The 18242-nt window shown below is 42.8% G+C and overlaps 1 protein-coding gene across 1 annotated transcript in view; it reads left to right on the top strand.

The window, feature by feature from the left end:
* The window catches only part of LAMA5 (laminin subunit alpha 5), a 241192-nt gene that overhangs the window by 63764 nt on the left and 159186 nt on the right, over positions 1-18242 (top strand). Inside the window, exons 3-5 of the mRNA XM_070941125.1 lie at positions 2057-2174; positions 11553-11671; positions 17795-17965. Coding sequence (XP_070797226.1) covers positions 2057-2174; positions 11553-11671; positions 17795-17965 — 408 coding nt within the window. The remainder of the gene's footprint in view (positions 1-2056; positions 2175-11552; positions 11672-17794; positions 17966-18242) is intronic.

Here is an 18242-nt window from a genome sequence, read left to right as displayed (position 1 = left end):
TCTCAGTCTTCAAACAAATTAGAAGCACCTTGTACTGAGAGCCGTGAAAGTCTTATCAGAAGCTATCTTGTCTTAGCAACTGATTGGATGTATACCAGTGATGGCTAACCTTTTTGTCAACACATGCCGAAAGCATGCACGCGCATTCATAATGCAAGGCATGCGCGATACCCCCTGTGTGCCTTGCCCCCTGCACATGCATGCGTGACACCCCCCGGCATCTGCCCTACACATGCATGCGCTCCCCCCATGCTCCCCTGTCCCCCCTATTAATGCGCCGTGCCCTGGCACATGCATGCGCATCTCCCACATGCGTCCCAGCCCCTACGCATGCGTTGCAGAGACTTGAAAACCAGCTGGTTGGCGGGAGGCATGCGAGCATGCGGGGTGGAGCTGAGCTGGGGTGACGGCTCACGTGCCCACAGAGAGGGCTCTGCGTGTCACCTGTGGCACGCATGCCATAGGTTCGCCATCACAGATGTATACAGTGGTGGGATTCAGCCAGTTGGGCAGATTCGGGCGAACCAATTGTTAAATTGCTGGCTGGCCCCTCCCCTCACCCCCTTCCCGGAGTCTCCACGTGCCCTGTTTTTGCTCCCAGGAAGCGGCAAGGAGATCTGCTAGGCCCAAAATGGGGCGTAGGGGGGGGCGTTCCCCCACGACCCGTTTTTGCTCCCAGGGGGATGCAGGAGTTCCAGTGCTGCCTGTCACCCCCCTGGCCACGCCCAGCATGCAGGGGTGAAATGCTTCCAGTTCGGACCAGACCGCCCGATCCGGTAGCGATGGCGGTGGGTGGTTCGGAGAACCGGTAGCAAAAATCCCTGAACCCCCTCCCCCCACCTTCCCAGCTGAGCCGCACGATCATCAGAGGCTTTTATTTTTTTTTACTTTTAAAAGCATTTTTTTCTACAACCTCTTGGCCGAAGAGGTGGTAAAAAAAATGCTTTGAAAAGTCTTTGCCGATCCCAGCTGACTTGCCTGATCGGCAGAGAAGTATTTTTTAAAAAGCCTCTCTGATGATCCCAGCTGAGTTGCCTGATCGGCAGAGGCTTTTCAAAGCATTAGAAAAAATGCTTTGAAAAGTTAAAAAAAAAAAAAAGTTGGCCATGCCCACCCAGTCACATTACCCCCCCACACCAAGCCACGTTCACAGAACCGGTAGTAACAAATTTTACATTTCAACCCTGCCACCATGGCCACGCCCACCCAGCCGGTTATTAGGGCAGAGAACCGACCGATTGTTAAATTATTTGAATCCCACCACTGGATGTATATCATATAAAGGAAAGTTTCCTTTCCATGAGGCTGGCTTGAATTTCCACAGGGAAGGATGTGTTTTAAAAGCAATAATTAGCACCCATAGATGAGAATATTTGTAACCCAGGTTGAAATGAGGGGTCCTTGGTGCTCTTTGAGCTTGCTTGTTTTCCTGCAGACGTTTCATTACCCAACTAGGTAACATCATCAGGGCCGGAACAGAGTGGGATTTCCTTTTTGATTACATACAAGAGGCTTCATGAGACGGAGTATGGATGGACCATATAGGAAAGCTATAGAGAAGGTCCATCGTAACCCAAATTTTCTATTGCTAGGTGAGACGGTGGTTAAGTGAATTTTGCCCCATTTTACAACCTTTGTTGCCATAGCTGTTAAGTGAATCACTGCAGTCGTTCAGTTAGTAACATGGTTGTTAAGTGAACCTGGCTTCCCCATTAACTTTGCTTGTCAGAAGGTCGTAAAAGGTGATGCCATGACCCCTGGAAACTGCAACTGTCATAAATATGAGTCAGTTGCCAAACGTTTGAATTTTGACCACGTGACGATGGAAAGGTACTAAGTGTGAAAAACGATTATAAGCCACTCTTTTCCAGTGCTGTTGTAACTTCAAACGGTCACTAAATGAACTGTTGTAAGTCGAGGAGTCCAATCAAAACTTGATGACATTTTCCTATCATACAACTTTCAGCTTTATATACCTGCTGCGTGTATGTTCTTGGAGGAGTGGAACTGTGTTATTTTGTGCTAACATATACGTTTGTTTCTCCTTTTTTCACAGTTGTTCCATGTGGCCTATGTACTGATTAAGTTTGCAAATTCTCCTCGTCCGGATTTGTGGGTGCTAGAACGTTCAACTGATTTTGGAGTGACATATGATCCTTGGCAGTATTTTGCCTGTGAGTATGAGAACAAATTAAAAGGGATTAATTGATTAGGCAAAGTTTAAAGAAGTACTAGGGGAGACATGATAGCAGTGTTCCAATATCTCAGGGGCTGCCACAAAGAAGAGGGAGTCAAGCTATTCTCCAAAGCACCTGAGGGCAGGACAAGAAGCAATGGGTGAAAACTAAGCAAGGAGAGAAGCAACTTAGAACTAAGGAGAAATTTCCTGACAGTGAGAACAATTAATCAGTGGAAGAACTTGCCTCCAGAAGTTGTGAATGCTCCAACACTGGAGGTTTTTAAGAAGAGGTTGGATAACCATTTGTCTGAAGTGGTGTAGGGTTTCCTGCCTAAGCAGGGGGTTGGACTAGAAGACCTCCAAGGTCCCTTCCAAGTCTGTTATTCTATTCTATTCTATTCTATTCTATTCTATTCTATCCTATCCTATCCTATCCTATCCTATCCTATCCTATCCTACCCTACCCTACCCTACGCTACTCTACGCTACGCTACGCTACGCTACGCTACGCTACTCTACTCTACTCTACTCTACTCTACTCTATTCTATTCTAATATTTATATATTATAAATATTATTTATTTATAAGCCCCATAGAGAGGGGCTCCTCCGGGTGCCATCAGCCAAACAATGCCGACTGGCGGCCCCCAGGGGGAGAGCCTTCTCTGTGGGGGCATCTACTATCTGGAACGAGCTCCCCCCAGAGATACGGAGGATCCCGGATCTGCGCACCTTCCGCCGCGCCTTAAAGACCTTACTATTTCACCAGGCCGGCCTGGCCTAATTTTCCCCCTCTTTTATAAAAGATTTTTAAAATTTTAAATATCTTTTAGTATTTTATATATTCAATTTTAAATTGGTTTTAAAAGTTTGGGGTTTTAAATTTGTCGGGGCCAAAATTATTTAATTTGATTTTATTCTATTTTTAAATTTTGTATGTATGTGTTTTTATTGTTTGGCTGTGCACCGCCCTGAGTCCTTCGGGAGTAGGGCGGTATAGAAATCTAATAAATAAAATAAATAAATAAATAAAAATAAAATAATATTTATATAAGCTGAGGAACTTTCAACAGAATTGGGTGAGATCATGAGGAGGACGAAGCATAATCTCCTTCCATCTTGCGTGATGTTGTAAATATTCTACGGATGCCCAGGTAGCCTTTAAAAAGAGAGGGTGAAACTTCTCTCACCTTTCTCACAGGCTCCTCTCACTTACGACTGTCCCAGTCTCCTGGCGGTCATGTGATCCAAATTCAGGCACTTGGTCAGCCAGTGTCCCAGGAGTCACGTGACCTTCCCAGCTAACCTCCAACGAGCAAAGTCAAGGGGGAAGACCCGATTCATTTCATGACTTAATGATCTCAGCAAAATATATTGTAAAATGGGACATGACTCGCTTAGATAAAAATGCATTTCTGTCTACCTGGTGTTCTTCACTATTCCCTGAAGTAAAAAATGTAAGGAAATTCAGTCAGAGAATTTGTTTTCTCAGTATGAAACTGCCTACTGTTCGCAGAGCAAATCTCAAGTTTACGACAGCTCATTTAGTGACCATTCAAAGTTACAACGGCACTGAAAAAAATGACTTATGACCAAGTTTTTCACACTTGCAGCATCGCCAGGGTCACGTGATCAAAATCCAACCTCTTGGCAACTGACTCCCATTTACGACGGTTGCAATGTCCTAGGGGTGGGCAATTGTGGTTCTTTTACAACCTGTGGACTTCAACTCCCAGAATTCCTGAGACAGCCAAGCTGTCTCAAGAATTCTGGGAGCTGCAGTCCACAGGTTGTAAAAGAGCCACAATTGCCCAGGGTCACGTGATCCCCATTTGCGACCTTCTGACAAGCAAAGTCTATGGAGTTTCACTTAACAGCAACTTAACAACTGCAGTGATTCATTTAATGACTGTGGCCAGAAAGATCGTAAAATGGGGCAAAACAAGCATCTGTCAGGCCTGGAAGCCATCTTTTGCATTGGGCCTTCAGGCCTGCCACATTTAGTGCTGTGGGAAACTGGAAGGAGGGGGATTGTATGGAGCTGAGGAGATATCTAGCCATAATAACATTCCTTTCTCTGGAAGTCAAGGACATCCTGCCCTGCACCTGGAGGAGTGTGACTGGGAGGCATCTCCAGTTGGGATGGCGCATTGATTAGGCCACATGATGGACATGTGGGTACTGGGCAGGAATTTGGATTTTCATGGGGGGGGGGAAACCTGGAAGCTTTCAGATTCGGGTTTTCTCAGATGTGCCAATATGACATCTCTAATAAAATGGAACTTTGAGGAACTTCAGGTTTCGGAATCTTCTTTAGTTGGGGGTGTTGCCCTGACGTTAACCCGAATCTCCTTAAAAACTTCAACCAGCTCCCTGAACTTTGGGGTGCTGTCCGGGGTCCTGAGCCCCGAACATCGACCCAACACCGGGTGGCATGAAGACTCAGGGAAGATGGAGGAAGACAAAGCGGCCATAGAGGGAACCACAGGAGCATCTCACATAGCAACAGAAATTTGGGGCTCCATTGTGGTCGTAAGCCGAGGACTACCTCTAGTTAGGTTTGGCCAAATGCGTCGATTTCCTCGGCAAACACATCGTTTTCAAGCAGGCATAGAGAAGCTGTTGGAAAGTATTAAACACTGGCTTCTCCAGAGAGAAATAATAGTAATTGGTAGAAGATGTGAATTAAGTTTTATGATGATCTTTTAAACAGAAAAACCTGGAAAAAGAATAACTGCGGGGATAATACAGGAACAGGTTCCCTTGAGTGTGCTACAACTCACAATTTTTGACAGTAACACATTAAGTTTCACCTCATGGTTAAAAGAATAAGAAACATTTTTATCCCAAAGAGGGTCTCAAAGAAAAACAGAAGGCTTTGTGCCAGTGGCTTATATTTTTTATATATAGTGGTAGTTTTCCACTTACAATCACAATTGAGCCCAAAATGTCTGTTGCTAAGCATGGCAGTCGTTAAGAGAGTTTGGTCCCATTTTACAACCTCCTTGCCACATTTATTAAGCAAATCACCACAGTTGTTAAGTGAACTATGGGGTCATTAAGCAACTTTCGATTCCCCTATTGATTTGGCTTGGCAGAAGCCAGCTGGGAAGGAGACATACATGTGAATGTGTGTAGAGATTCTCAGTCATCCAGGTCCTGGTTTTCCCAAAGGTGCTTTTTCAGGAGGCAACCAAACTTTTTCTTTGAAGACGTTTCGCTTCTCATCCAAGAAGCTTCTTCAGCTCCGACAGGATAGTGGGGAATGGAAGGATTGATATTCCTTGCAGACAGCTGGTAATCTGCATCCTGTGTTTCAATGACCCTCTAAAACAGGGTATACAAACTCAAACTCAAAAGAGCCTTGGTGGTGCAGCAGACTAAAGTGCTATTAAAGTAGCACTTAGCTGCCAGCTGCCTGCAATTACTGCGAGTTCAATTCTCACCAGGCTGAAGGTTGACTCAGCCTTCCATCCTTTAGAGGTAGGTAAAATGAGGACCCAGATTGTGGGGGCAATAAGCTGACTTTGTATACAAAAGAACACCACTTTGGGGGGGGGGCGAAAGCCCTACTAAGCAGGTATATACAAAAGTACCTTCCTGTAAGCTGCCCTGAGTCTCCGGAAAAGGGCGGCATATAAATCGAACCAATGAATGAATGAATGAATGAATGAATGAATGAATATATAAATAAATAAATAAATAAATAAATAAATAAATAAATAAATAAATAAATAAATAAATAAATAAATAAATAGCTAGCTAGCTAGCTAGCTAGCTAGCTAGCTAGCTAGCTCCAGAAGCTCTCCGGAGCCCGGAAACGGGCCTGTTTCCGTACTTCCGGTCGGCCCATTTTTTGCCCTCCCAGAGCCTCTGCACGGGCCCTGCACGTACCTGGCATCTAAAACAGTCCACGTGGAGACTCCTGAGAGGGGAGGGGCGGGGTCAGCCAGTCCTTGCAACTACCAGTTCGGCGAACCATATTAAAATTAACATATGGTTCGCACGAATTGGACTGAACCAGCTGAATCCCACTCCTGGACGGGGATGTTTCTTCTTCGCATTGGGTAGACTGGGCCGAAGCGACGCAGGTAGACTGGGATGGCCCCACAGGCCAGACCCATCCACATTGCAGTCCAAATCTAGCCCATGTAGTTTGTAGTAGGCCTTGAGTTTGACACCCCTGTTCTAAAAGGATGCAGATTACGAGCTGTCTGCAAGGAATATAAATCCTTCCATTCCCCACCATCCAGTCAGAGCTGAAGAAGCTTCTTGGATGAGAAGCAAAACGTCTTCAAAAGAAAAAACAAGAAAATACAGTTGCCTCCTGAAAAAGGACCTTTGGGACATACATGTGAATGGTAATCACATGTCCCTGGGACATGGCAACTGTTGTAAATACAATCGCCCGAATTTTGATCACGTGACTATAGGGATGCTGCGATGTTTGTATCAGTGAGAACCTGCCTTAAGTCACTTTTTTCAGTACTGTTATACAAATGGTCAGTAAACGAATGGTTGTAAAGTTGAGGACTATTTATATTTCATAAAATGATAGGTCTCGAAGGGATCTTCTAGTCCAACTGGAATCTTTCCTTTGAATAATGCATGAAGATTTATAGAATAATATTGTGACTTATCACCGTTTTTCGTACTTACAACCGTGGCAGCATCCCCATGGTCAAATGATCAAAATTTAGATGTTTGACAACTGGCTCATATTTATGATGATTGCAGTACCCCGAGATCACGTGATCCCCATTTGCGACCTTCTGACAAGCAAAGTCAATGGGGAAGCCAGATTCACTTAACAACCGGGTTCCTAATTTAAGAATTGCTAGTGATTCACTTAACAACTGTGGCAAAAAAAAAGCTCATAAAATGGGGTAAATCTCACTTAGCAAATGTCTCATTTAGCAACAGATATTTTGGGCTCAGTTGTTGTCGTAAGTGGAGGAATCCTTGCATAAGATACAGTATTTGACTTTCTGTTCCGTATTTCTGTATTTACAATTTCTGAGTGAATAAGATTTCCGGTTTATGTTTAGCAAAGATTCTAATCTAGTTAGATCTGAGAGTCTTTTGCCAAGTTAAGTTAATTCCTGAGTTAATGCCTGAAGAACTGCGAGTGGTTCTGGGTTTGAAGTTTAACATGTATATTGGATTAGTGGGTTATCACCGCTGACAAATTTGAGAATCCATGGACTGCAATGATGTGCTGTGCAATAATCCCTCAGAGTCCATCTGGGTGTTATTAACGCACTGACTGATCTAACAGAAGCATCTAATCACCCTACGATGTAAAACAGAGGGATCTTTAGGTGCCTACAAACCAGGAGTGAAATCCAGCAGGTTCTGACAGGTTCTGGAGAACCGGTAGTGGAAATTTTGAGCAGTTCGGAGAAGTGGCAAATACCACCTCTGGCTGGCCCCAGAGTGGGGTGGGAATGGGGATTTTGCAGTATCCTTCCCCTGCCACGCCCACCAAGCCATGCCCACAGAACCGGTAGTAAAAAAATTTGGATTTCACCACTGCTACAATTGTTGCTTCACATTCATTGCTTTTAGGCTTTCAAAGTAAATCCCAAAGTACAAAAAAACCAAAAGAAAAGACTTAAGAAAGAAAAAGGAAAAATAAAAGGGAGAGCGGATTTTTAAATTTTAATAACAATGACTGAAGCAAGATAGTCCTCGAATTACGACCTCAACGAAACCCCAAAGATACATATTTGTTTTAGGCTTATGAAGGAGTGTGAACTCAGACATTTTGACATGTAAAGCTTGTGTTATGGCAATGCTTCTCAACCATAGCAACTTTAAGATGTATAGACTCCCCAAATTCCCCACTCAGGTCATTTCTGGGAACTGTCCATACTGAGGTGGGCTTCATATAATTTAACAACCGGTTGGCCCAGAATTGAAAATGTGAGTGCGAGCAAACCTTGCACGCATGCGTGCTGCGTCAAAAACACTGCAATTGCATAGGATGTGATAGCTTTGCTCTCTTGCGTGCCTTGTGCACATGTGCGCTGGGTCAAAAATACAGTTTAAAAACTCTTCTATGCAAGCTGCACTGGCTTCCGGTGGCCTTCCGAGTGCGCTTCAAGGTGTTGGTTCTTACCTTTAAAGTGCTCCATGGCTTAGGACCTTAGTACTTACGAGACCATCTGCTGCAACCAATAACCTCCCACCAATCAATACACTCTCACAGAGTAGGCCTACTCATAGTACCATCATTAAAACAATGTCTAGTAGTTCCAAGGGAGAGAGCCTTCTCTGTGGGGGCACCTACTCTTTGGAATAAAATACCCCCTGGAATACGAATAATCCCAGATCTTCGCACTTTCCGACGTGCCCTGAAGACCTTTCTGTTTCAACAAGCAGGGCTAGCATAAACATCTAAATTCTATGCCAAGGTCTTAGCAGATACACCAAGTTGACTCAATTTATTATTTACTGTTTATAAAAAAAAAAAAAATTATTATATGTATATGAAATCTTAATCTGTCCACCGCCCTGAGTCCTACGGGAGAAGGGCGGTATAGAAATTCAATAAATAAATAAATAAATAAATAAATAAATAAATAAATACAGTGATTGTATAAGACGGGATAGGACCAGGACGGGTGGGCGGGTCCAGCTGCTGGCATATAACTACCGATTTCCCAAACCGGCTGAATCCCACTCCTCCGTCCATACATCTTAACAGATCCTGAGGTTGAGAAACACTGCTTTATGGTATAGTGCAGGTAGTCCTTGACTTACGACCACAATTCAGCCCAGAATTTATGTTGCTAAGTGAGAAATTTGTTCGGTGAGTTTTGCCCCATTTTACGACTTTCCTTCCCACCTTGGTTAAGTGACTCGCCGCAGTTGTTAATTTAGTAACACGGTTGTTAAGTGAATCTGGCTTCCCCATTGATTTTGCTTGTCGGAAGGTCGCAGAAAGGGATCACGTGACACCGCCCCCCCCGCCCTGGGTCACTGCAACCGTCATAAATGTGAGTCAGTGGTCAAGCATCCGAATGTCAATCATGTGACCACAACAGTCATAAGTGTGAAAATCGGTTATGTCACTTTTTTTCAGTGCCATTGTAACTTTGAACGGGCACTGAATGAACTGTTGTAAGTCGAGGACTACCTGTATTAAGTGAGGAATAGCCTACTATGGCTTGTTTAACAAATCACAGTCCTTAGCCCTAGTTCAGGAAAGTACTGTATGTGAACCCAGCTTTGGAGCAATGCGAAGAGATAAGCCACCTGCCACAACAGAGCTAACTATTTTTGCTTCTTCCTTTATTTAAGATATCTGTAATCTGTACATTCTTTTGTGATGGATCGGTTCCTGCGCATTTTCGGGAAGACTTTAAATCCAAAACAAAAGTTTATCTGTCTTCTTCCTCATCCTCTGCTCACGAGCTGTTTTTGCAACTGTGCAAAATCTCAAGGTTCTCTATTTGTTGTTTGGGACAACAAGCTCTTGCTTTTTTTGGGTTTTTGTTTTCATTTCTCTTTGTTTGGAGACTTCTTCTGAAAAGCAAAGTTTCTCTCAAAAACTTCCCAGATCTTAAACAAGCGTGAGGATCGACACCACAGCATCCTTTTTATTAAAAATAAGAGGATGTCGGAACTTAATCTAGGTGCCAAGAATTTGCCAAGGCGTGATGCCACCTTTATTGAATTTATCGGTGATCAATTACAGGTAGTTCTCAATCCACAACCATAATTGATGCCAGAATTTCTGCTACAAAGCAAGACAGTAATAGTATTTTGCCACATTTTATGGCCTTTCTTCCCATAGTTGTTAAGTGAATTACTGCAGTTGTTAAGTTACGGTTGTTAAGTGAATCTGGCTTCCCCATTGACTTCGTTTATCAGAAGGACGCAAAAGATGATTAGGTGACCCTGGGATATGACAATCATCATAAATATGATGATTGCCACTTTCTGAATTTTGATCACATGACCATGGGGATGCTGAAATGGTCATAAGTGTAAAAAAAGGTCATAAATATCACCTTTTTTTTAGTGCCGTTGTAACTTCAAACGGTCACTGAACTAACTGTTGTAAATTGAGGATTACCCATACCTATTTATTTGGAGCATTTCTGGCTCATTTCTTTCATCCAGAACGAGATGTTTTAAACAGCTTAGAAAAGTGAAAAAGATGGAAACAGGTTTTATTTATTTATTTATTCATTAAACTTATATGCCACCCATGCCACCGAAGGCAACTCTAGGTGACGTACAGTCATTCCATAAAAACAACCATATAAAGCATTAAAGCAATAAAGTTCATAAATTTAAAATTCGGTTAAAATCAAACAGACCGACATGGAGAGGAAGGGAGCAAAGAACAATATTAATTAAGCGATATTAATATTGATTTTGCTCATCGGAAGCTACCTGGGATCATTTCAAATAATTGATTATGTGACCGCGGGACGTGGCAACCATCAAAAATGTGTGATAGTTGCCAAGTTATCAAATCATGATCATGTGATTGCAGGGCTGCTGCAACAGTTGTAAGTGCGAGGATTGGTCGTAAGTCACATTATAACTTTGAACAGTCATTAAATGTACGGTCATAAATCAAGGAGTGACCTATGAACATATTGTGTTAATCTTTGTTTTCTTTTAGTTTAGCTACTTAATTTGAATTCCTAGCAAGAATGGCTTATCCTATTTAATAATATGAACTCCTTCTGCAGCTTCTGGAATGTTGGAAATAAGGACTGTAGGAAATAAAATGGGATAATAAGGTTTCTTGTGCCACTCTTGAATGAAACAGTAATTTCTATTGTTCCAGCTTTGCAGAAGATGGACCTTTTCAAAAAGGATTTCTTCTGGTAGCAAAATCACAAGAAGTTCTCATGGCACTTCAAAACAGAAAAAAAATTGCTCCATTTTCATTTTCCAATTGATCCTAAATTTACTTCCAATTTTTATACGTAGGTAGTTGATGAACTTGAATAAGAGAGGAGGAGAATTTGGATTTTTTTCATTGCTTTTTTCCACTTCCAGAGTTTCATTTAGGTGATTTTAAGTGTGCCATTGTCTCAGCCTTTCTACAATATATTCTTACTAGGATGTATACTTTAGTTCAGGAGAAGAAGAGACAGAGCCTGCAGGCGGAGTCAAGCAAGTCATCAACCTAGAATCCTTACATTCCCACAAACACTCAGTCCAATCCCTCTTGAATTCTGTTGACACATTTTTTTGTGTATAGGAATGAGGAAATAAATCACCTTAATTGGAAATTATTGGGTAGTCCTGATTCTTCACGCTTGCCACTTAGTTATACATGCAAAGTCCTTTGAGTGTTTGCAGTCATACCCTTCCAGATTGTAAATCTTGTCATCTGCCCTCAATAGCTTCCAGGAGAGATTGCATAGAGAAATTTGGCCTCAAGAGCAGAGAGAAGATTACTAAAGACAATGATGTCATTTGTACTACTGAATATTCCCGCATTGTGCCTTTGGAAAATGGGGAGGTAAGTAGCTTTGATCGCTTTCCTAATTCAAGTTTTATATTTAAAGTGATAGGATTAGATTACAGGTAGTCCTCGATTTACGGCCACAATTGAGCCCAACGTTTCTCTTGTTAAGTAAAACATTTGTCCAACAAATTTTGCCCATTTTGCCCATTTCTTGCCACACTTAAGAGTTAAGAGAATCACTACAGTCGCTAAGTTAGTAACCCAGTTGCTAAGTGAACCTGACTTCCCCATTGACTTTGCTTGTCAGAAGGTCGCAAAAGTTGACCACATGACCCCCCTGGACACGGCAACCGTCATAAATATGGGTCAGTTGCCAAGCATCTGAATTTTGATCACATGGCCATGGGCATTGCTGCGACAGTCGTTAAGTAAAAAAAGGTCATGTCATTTTTTTCAGTGACGTCGTAACTTTGAAAGGTCACTAAAGAGACTGTTGTAAGTCAAGGACTGCCTTTACTTACATTTGCGTTACATTCTTTTTGCTATGAAGTATAGGTTTGAATGTTCATAGATTTCATGGTATTTATTTCTGACTGCCATTGAAATAAGAGTTTGTAGGAGACAAGTGAATTTTTGAGTTCAGCGTCTGTGCGTAGTTTGAAACCATGCACAGTCTCTTCTTTGTCTATACATTCGGTATAAAAATTGGTTCGTCTGACTAGGTTTCAGTGAAGATTTATGAGTATGAGATATGTATGAGATATGAGTATAAAGTATGAGAGCAGAGACAAAGGAGAGGCAGGAAAAATTAAAATATGGGATCTGGAATTCAGCAATCAATCAGAGAAATTCTGAAATGTCATCGAAATTTCTTCAAAAAACCATTGGGAGTCTCTTTGCTTATTTATAATTAAATTTATATCCCACTCTACTCTGGCCCAGTCATGCCTGCAAATTCATTGGAGAAGTCATGGTTAGTGGAACAAGAAGAAGGAGCAAGCAAAGAACAGGCTGGCTTGATAACATCAAATCTGATATAAAGATGAACGACCAACAATTGAAATAAGTTGTCAGGGTAGCATGGAGAGCACTTGCCTATAAAGTCAATATCACCTTATAATGCCTTGGTAAGGCCCCACTTGGAATGCTGCATCCAGTTTTGGTCACCATGATGTAAAAAAGATGTGGAGACTCTAGAAAGAGTGCAGAGAAGAGCAACAAAGATGATGAGGGGACTGGAGGCTAAAACATCTGAAGAACGGTTGCAGGAATTGAGTGTGTCTAATTTAATGAAAAGAAGGACCAGGGGAGACATGATAGCAGTCTTCCAATATCTCAGGGGCTGCCACAAAGAAAAGGGAATCAAGCTATTCTCCAAAGCACCTGAGGGCAGGACAAGAAGCAATGGGTGGAAACTAATCAAGGAGAGAAGCAACCTAGAACTAAGGAGAAATTTCCTGAGAGTTAAAACAATTAATCAGTGGAACAACTTGCCTGCAGAAGTTGTGAATGCTCCAACACTGGAAGTTTTTAAGAAGATATTGGATAACCATTTGTCTGAAGTGGTGTAGGGTTTCCTGCCTAACCAGAGAGTTGGACTAGAAGACCTCCAAGGTCCCTTCCAACTCTGTTATTCTATATACCAGTGATCGCTAACCTTTTTCTTGTTGTGTGCTGAAAGTGCGTGGGCGTGCTGGAACCCATAATGCAACGCGCCCCTGCACATGCGCACACAACCCCCCCGCTCTCCCGCATATGCACAATTTCCCGCCCCCTGTTTTGGGCCTGGCAGGCCTCCCTGCAGCCTCCTGGGCCCAAAAACGAGCCATGGAGGGTGCACTGCAGCCTCCCGCATGTGCATGTAACCCTTAGCTGTGCAAGCACGCACATCTCCGGCCTGTGCCCCCCCCCACACACCACAAAAGTCCGCTGGTTGGCGGGAGGCACACGCACGCATGCGCGGTGGAGCTGAGCTGGGCGATGGCTCGCGTGCCCACAGAGAGGGCTCTGTGTGCCAGCTGTGGCATGCGTGCCATCAGTTCGCCATCAAGGCTATGTACATTCTATATACAAGACGCCAAGAATCAGACACAACCAAATGGTTAAACAAAAAGAATATATTCAGCAGTGATCTTTTTTTCCTTCTTCTTAGCAGATAGCTGATTCCTGGCCTTTTCCAGTGTCATGAACTTTACCTTTTAATCATTTTTTTGAGCTTTCCAAAGCTGATAAAAGTCTGTGGGACTGTGTACTTCATGCATCCTGTTGCAAAATTCTACTATAATCTTGAGTCATGCTGGCAGAATCGTTCCATCTGTGTGGATGCTACGTTCCAGCTGGGAAATCCTGCTGACAACTGGGGGGTGGGGGGGGAAGAGATGGGGTGTATAGGAAGAAGGATATTGTACAGTTGCAGACATCTTCCCTCACAAAGCAAAATCAATACAGGTCGTCCTCTACGTACAACCACAACTAAACCCAAAGTTTCCGTTGCTAAGCTGTTCTGTTGTTAAGTTTTCTGTTGTTAAGTGAGTTTTGTCCCGTTTTGCAACAGGATGCAAAACCTTTGCTTGCCACAGTTGTTAAGTGAATTTGGCTTCCCCCATTGACCCCATTGAGGTCACAAAAAGGGAATCACACGACTGCGAGTTCAACATCCCTGGTCTATAACATTGTTTTTCAATCTTGGCAATCTTGGCAGTTTTAAGACCCGTGGATTTCAACTCCCAGAATTCCCTAACAGCCTGTTGGCTGGGGAATTCTGGGTGTTGAAGTCCATGCGTCTTAAAGTGGCCAATGTTGAAAAACACTTGCTGATAAAATTAAGGTTTTCTATTCTTTAACTCTATTCTTTAACTCTAGGGATGCGGTGGCTCAATGGCTAAGACGCTGAGACTTGTCGATCGAAAGGTCGGCAATTCAGCGGTTCGAATCCCTAGTGCCGCGTAACGGGTTGAGATCCCATTACTTGTCCCAGCTTCTGCCAACCTACCAGTCCAAAAGCACATAAAAAATGCAAGTAGAAAAATAGGGACCACCTTTGGTGGGAAGGTAACAGTGTTCCATGAACCTTTGGCATTTAGTCATACCGGCCACATGACCACGGAGACGTCTTCGGACAGCGCTGGCTCTTCGACTTTGAAACGGAGATGAGCACCGCCCCCTAGAGTTGGGAACGACTAGCACATATTTGCGAGGGGAACCTTTACCTTTTATTCTTTAATATTTTGTTTTCATGGATCTGGGACAACAATTGTTGAATTTGAAGCAACATTTATCATGAATTAAGTGAAATGAAATTAATATTAGACCCTGAGCCACAGTTCTGATTTGCGATCTAAAACAAGCTCACGAATTATTTTTCATCCCCAGTTGCCTCATCTTTAAAACCAGAACACTTATGATTTATCTGCTAGGTATGCTGTGCAGTGGAGTGAGATGAGAAAATAATTTACTCTAAGCTTTTAAAGAAGTGCATAAGCATTGAATTAATCCGACACTATGGACAAATTATTTCCAGATGGAAAATCAAATGGATTTTTACCCTCTTTGAAACTTTCCCAGAAATCTGAAGTCTCAAAATAAAATTGGAAAGACATGAGGATTATTTGTTTCCAAGGATTTTTAATTATTTCAAATCCTCCTCCTCATCTTAACTGAAAATTTGGATTATAAAATAATTGATAATATATATTATAAATAAAGCATAATGCTGATAAAAAAGTAAAGATAAGGTTTCCCCTGCCCAGTCGTCTCCGGGGGTGGGGTGGGGGACAGTGTCTTAGTCGAGGGAGCCAATGTTGTCTGAAGATGCTTCCCTGGTCATGTGGCCGGCATGACAATATTCTGAGATGCAAGGAATGCTGTTACCTTCCCACCGAAATGGTACCTATTTATGTACTCGCATTTGCAGGCTTTCGAACTGCTATATTGGCAGGAGCTGGGGCAAGTAACGGGAACTCACCCCATCGTGCAACACTTGGGTCTTGAACCCGGGATGTCAGTTTTTCAGCTGACAAGCTCAGCATCTTTAACCGCTAAGCCCGTGATGGCAAACCTAAGGCGGTGTGCCTGAGGTGGCACACAGAGCCATCTTTCTGGGCACGTGAGCTGTCGTGAGCACCCCGGCTGGTGTTCGGGCCTCCGGTACACATGCCCGCAATTCAGGGGACCCAGTTGGTCTATGGAGCTCTCCTGCACATGCGTGCGCATTTGTGCATGCATGTGAGAGTACTTGCATGCAGCGCATGCATGTGCAGACACCGTTCGTGCGCATGCATTGTGCGTACAAAAACCACGCACACTCGCAGATGGTGCAATTGCGCGCACAGCACACAGGAGCAGTGCAAAGGTTGCATGCATGTTGAGGTTGCGTGCGTAGTGCATGGGCATGCGAAAACTGCACATGTGCAGATGGTGCAGTTGCATGCACAGTGCATGGGAAGGAGCCACACGTTTGCATGGATGGCACACGCGGGAAAGCGCACAAAGTACGTACCTGTTTGGCACTCGGTGAGTAAAAGGTTCACCACCACTACACTAAGCCATCTTGCCCCCTAATGCTGATAAAAGATGAAATAAATTAGTCTATGTTTGGAAGGAAGCCTTTTCTATCATATAATTCTTCCAGAAATCAGATTGACCCCAAACCTTGCTGGCCTTTCTCATGCACAGAAAACTTGATTTTGTGCCCAAGCGTGCAGCCTTTGTCTTCTGGCTATGTAAGCGATTGATTTATAATTTAGCTACTGTGGGTCTTTTTTTTTTTTTTTACATATGTATTTTATGTGTTTTATTTAGTTTTTTATCTATATTTATTGTAAGCCGCGCAGAATCACATACTGTATTTTTCAGAGTATAAGATGCCTCTTTCCCCCCCCCAAAAAGGGGGTGAAAATCTGGATGCATCTTACACTATCATAATTTTAAACTGTTTTTAATAGGGTTGCTGATTTTAATTTTATTTCATTATGATTTGTATTGGAATTTGTCATTTTGTAAGCCGCCTTGAGTCCCCAGGGAGAAAGGCAGCATATAAATCGCAAAAATAAATAAATAAATAAATAAATAAATAAATAAATAAATAAATAAATACTCCGAATGTAGCCCCACCCAGCCTCGCAAACGGAGATTTCAGAGGCTGAAAGAAGCCTCAGAAACGAAGCCTCAGAAAAGAAGCCTCTGAAAGGCTTCTATCTAAAATAATATGGCAAGCAACAAAAGAAGAATCAGTAAAGGTTCTAACCAAACTATGCTAACAAATCTGGAGAATGACACAATAACCAACAGATCGGAAGAGGTTAATCTATATACCAATACCAAAGAAAAGACATTGAACAGAGTACAGATAGTCTTTCAGAATAAAAGCTTCTGACAGAAGCTTCAGAAAAAAAGCCTCCAAACAGAGCTTCAGCCTTTTTTTCTGATCCCCTTGTGTGACTTTCTGACAAGCAGTGTCAATGGGGAAGCCAGATTCACTTAACAGCCGTGCTGCTAACATAGCAACTTGCAGTGATTCGCTTTACAACCGTGGCAAAAGAGATCCTTAAATGGGATAGAATTCACATAACAGCTGTCTTGCTTCACGATGGAAATTTTGGTCTCAATTGTGATAGTAATTGTAAGTAATTGTGATTACCTGCAGTCTGACTTCTATGCACGTAAAATCCTTTTTGTAATAAATAGTAGATATCCAGTAATGCTGTTTCTTCAGGTTTCTGCCATTAGCTACTGAACATTAGTCGGAGTTTCTGGAGAAAGATTTATTCCCAAATCTGGGGTTTTAGAGCAGGGGGTCTCCAAGCTTGGCAACTTTAAGCCCAGAGGACTTCAACTCCCAGAATTCCCCAGGCTGGGGAATTCTGGGAGTTGAAATCCTCCGGGCTTAAAGTTGCCAAGCTTGGAGACCCCTGTTTTAGAGAGAGATTGCCTGAACAAAGTACTTCATTTTATGAACTGTATTTTTCTGGTGCAGGTTGCACAATGTATTTTTATGAGCAAACCAAGTCCGTATAATAAAAAGTGAGTATATTTTTGTAAGTAGTGATAAAATGCTGTATATAGGTCATAAAAGTTTATGTTTTTTTTTTTTTACATTAAAAAGAAATCCTGGAAAAAAATTGCTCTTTAATTTCTGGAAATGTTGCGTTTTAAAAATTTCTCTTTGGGGTTTTGCAGATTGTGGTTTCCTTGGTGAATGGGCGTCCAGGAGCCATGAATTTCTCGTATTCCCCTCTTCTGCGGAATTTCACCAAAGCAACGAATATCCGTTTACGCTTCCTGAGAACCAACACTCTGCTTGGACACCTGATGGGGAAGGCCTTGAGGGATCCCACTGTGACCAGGAGGGTGAGATGCTTCTAAAATTTCCTTCGAATTGTCAACTTGATCACTGCCACTAGTCCAGTTGTTTCTGGAGACGGATGAGAAATTAACGTAATTGTAAACCAGGGGTGTCAAATGCAAGGCCTGCGGGCCGAATGAGGCCTGCAGGATGCTTACATCTGGCCTGTGGGGCTGCCCTGGAAACAGTGAAGGCCTGGACCGCAGTGCCTCTGCTAGCGAAAATGGAGTTTGGGGGTGGGGGGCGCAGGAACTCCATTTCGCTGGCAGAGGGCTGCAGGAT

Source organism: Pituophis catenifer, unplaced genomic scaffold (assembly GCF_029215685.1).
Source record: "Pituophis catenifer annectens isolate HBS135680 unplaced genomic scaffold, rPitCat1.0.hap2 SCAF_3, whole genome shotgun sequence".
NCBI classification, from domain to species: domain Eukaryota; kingdom Metazoa; phylum Chordata; class Lepidosauria; order Squamata; family Colubridae; genus Pituophis; species Pituophis catenifer.
Note: the sequence above shows the minus strand (reverse complement) of the source record. Positions and strands in the feature narration are given on the sequence as shown.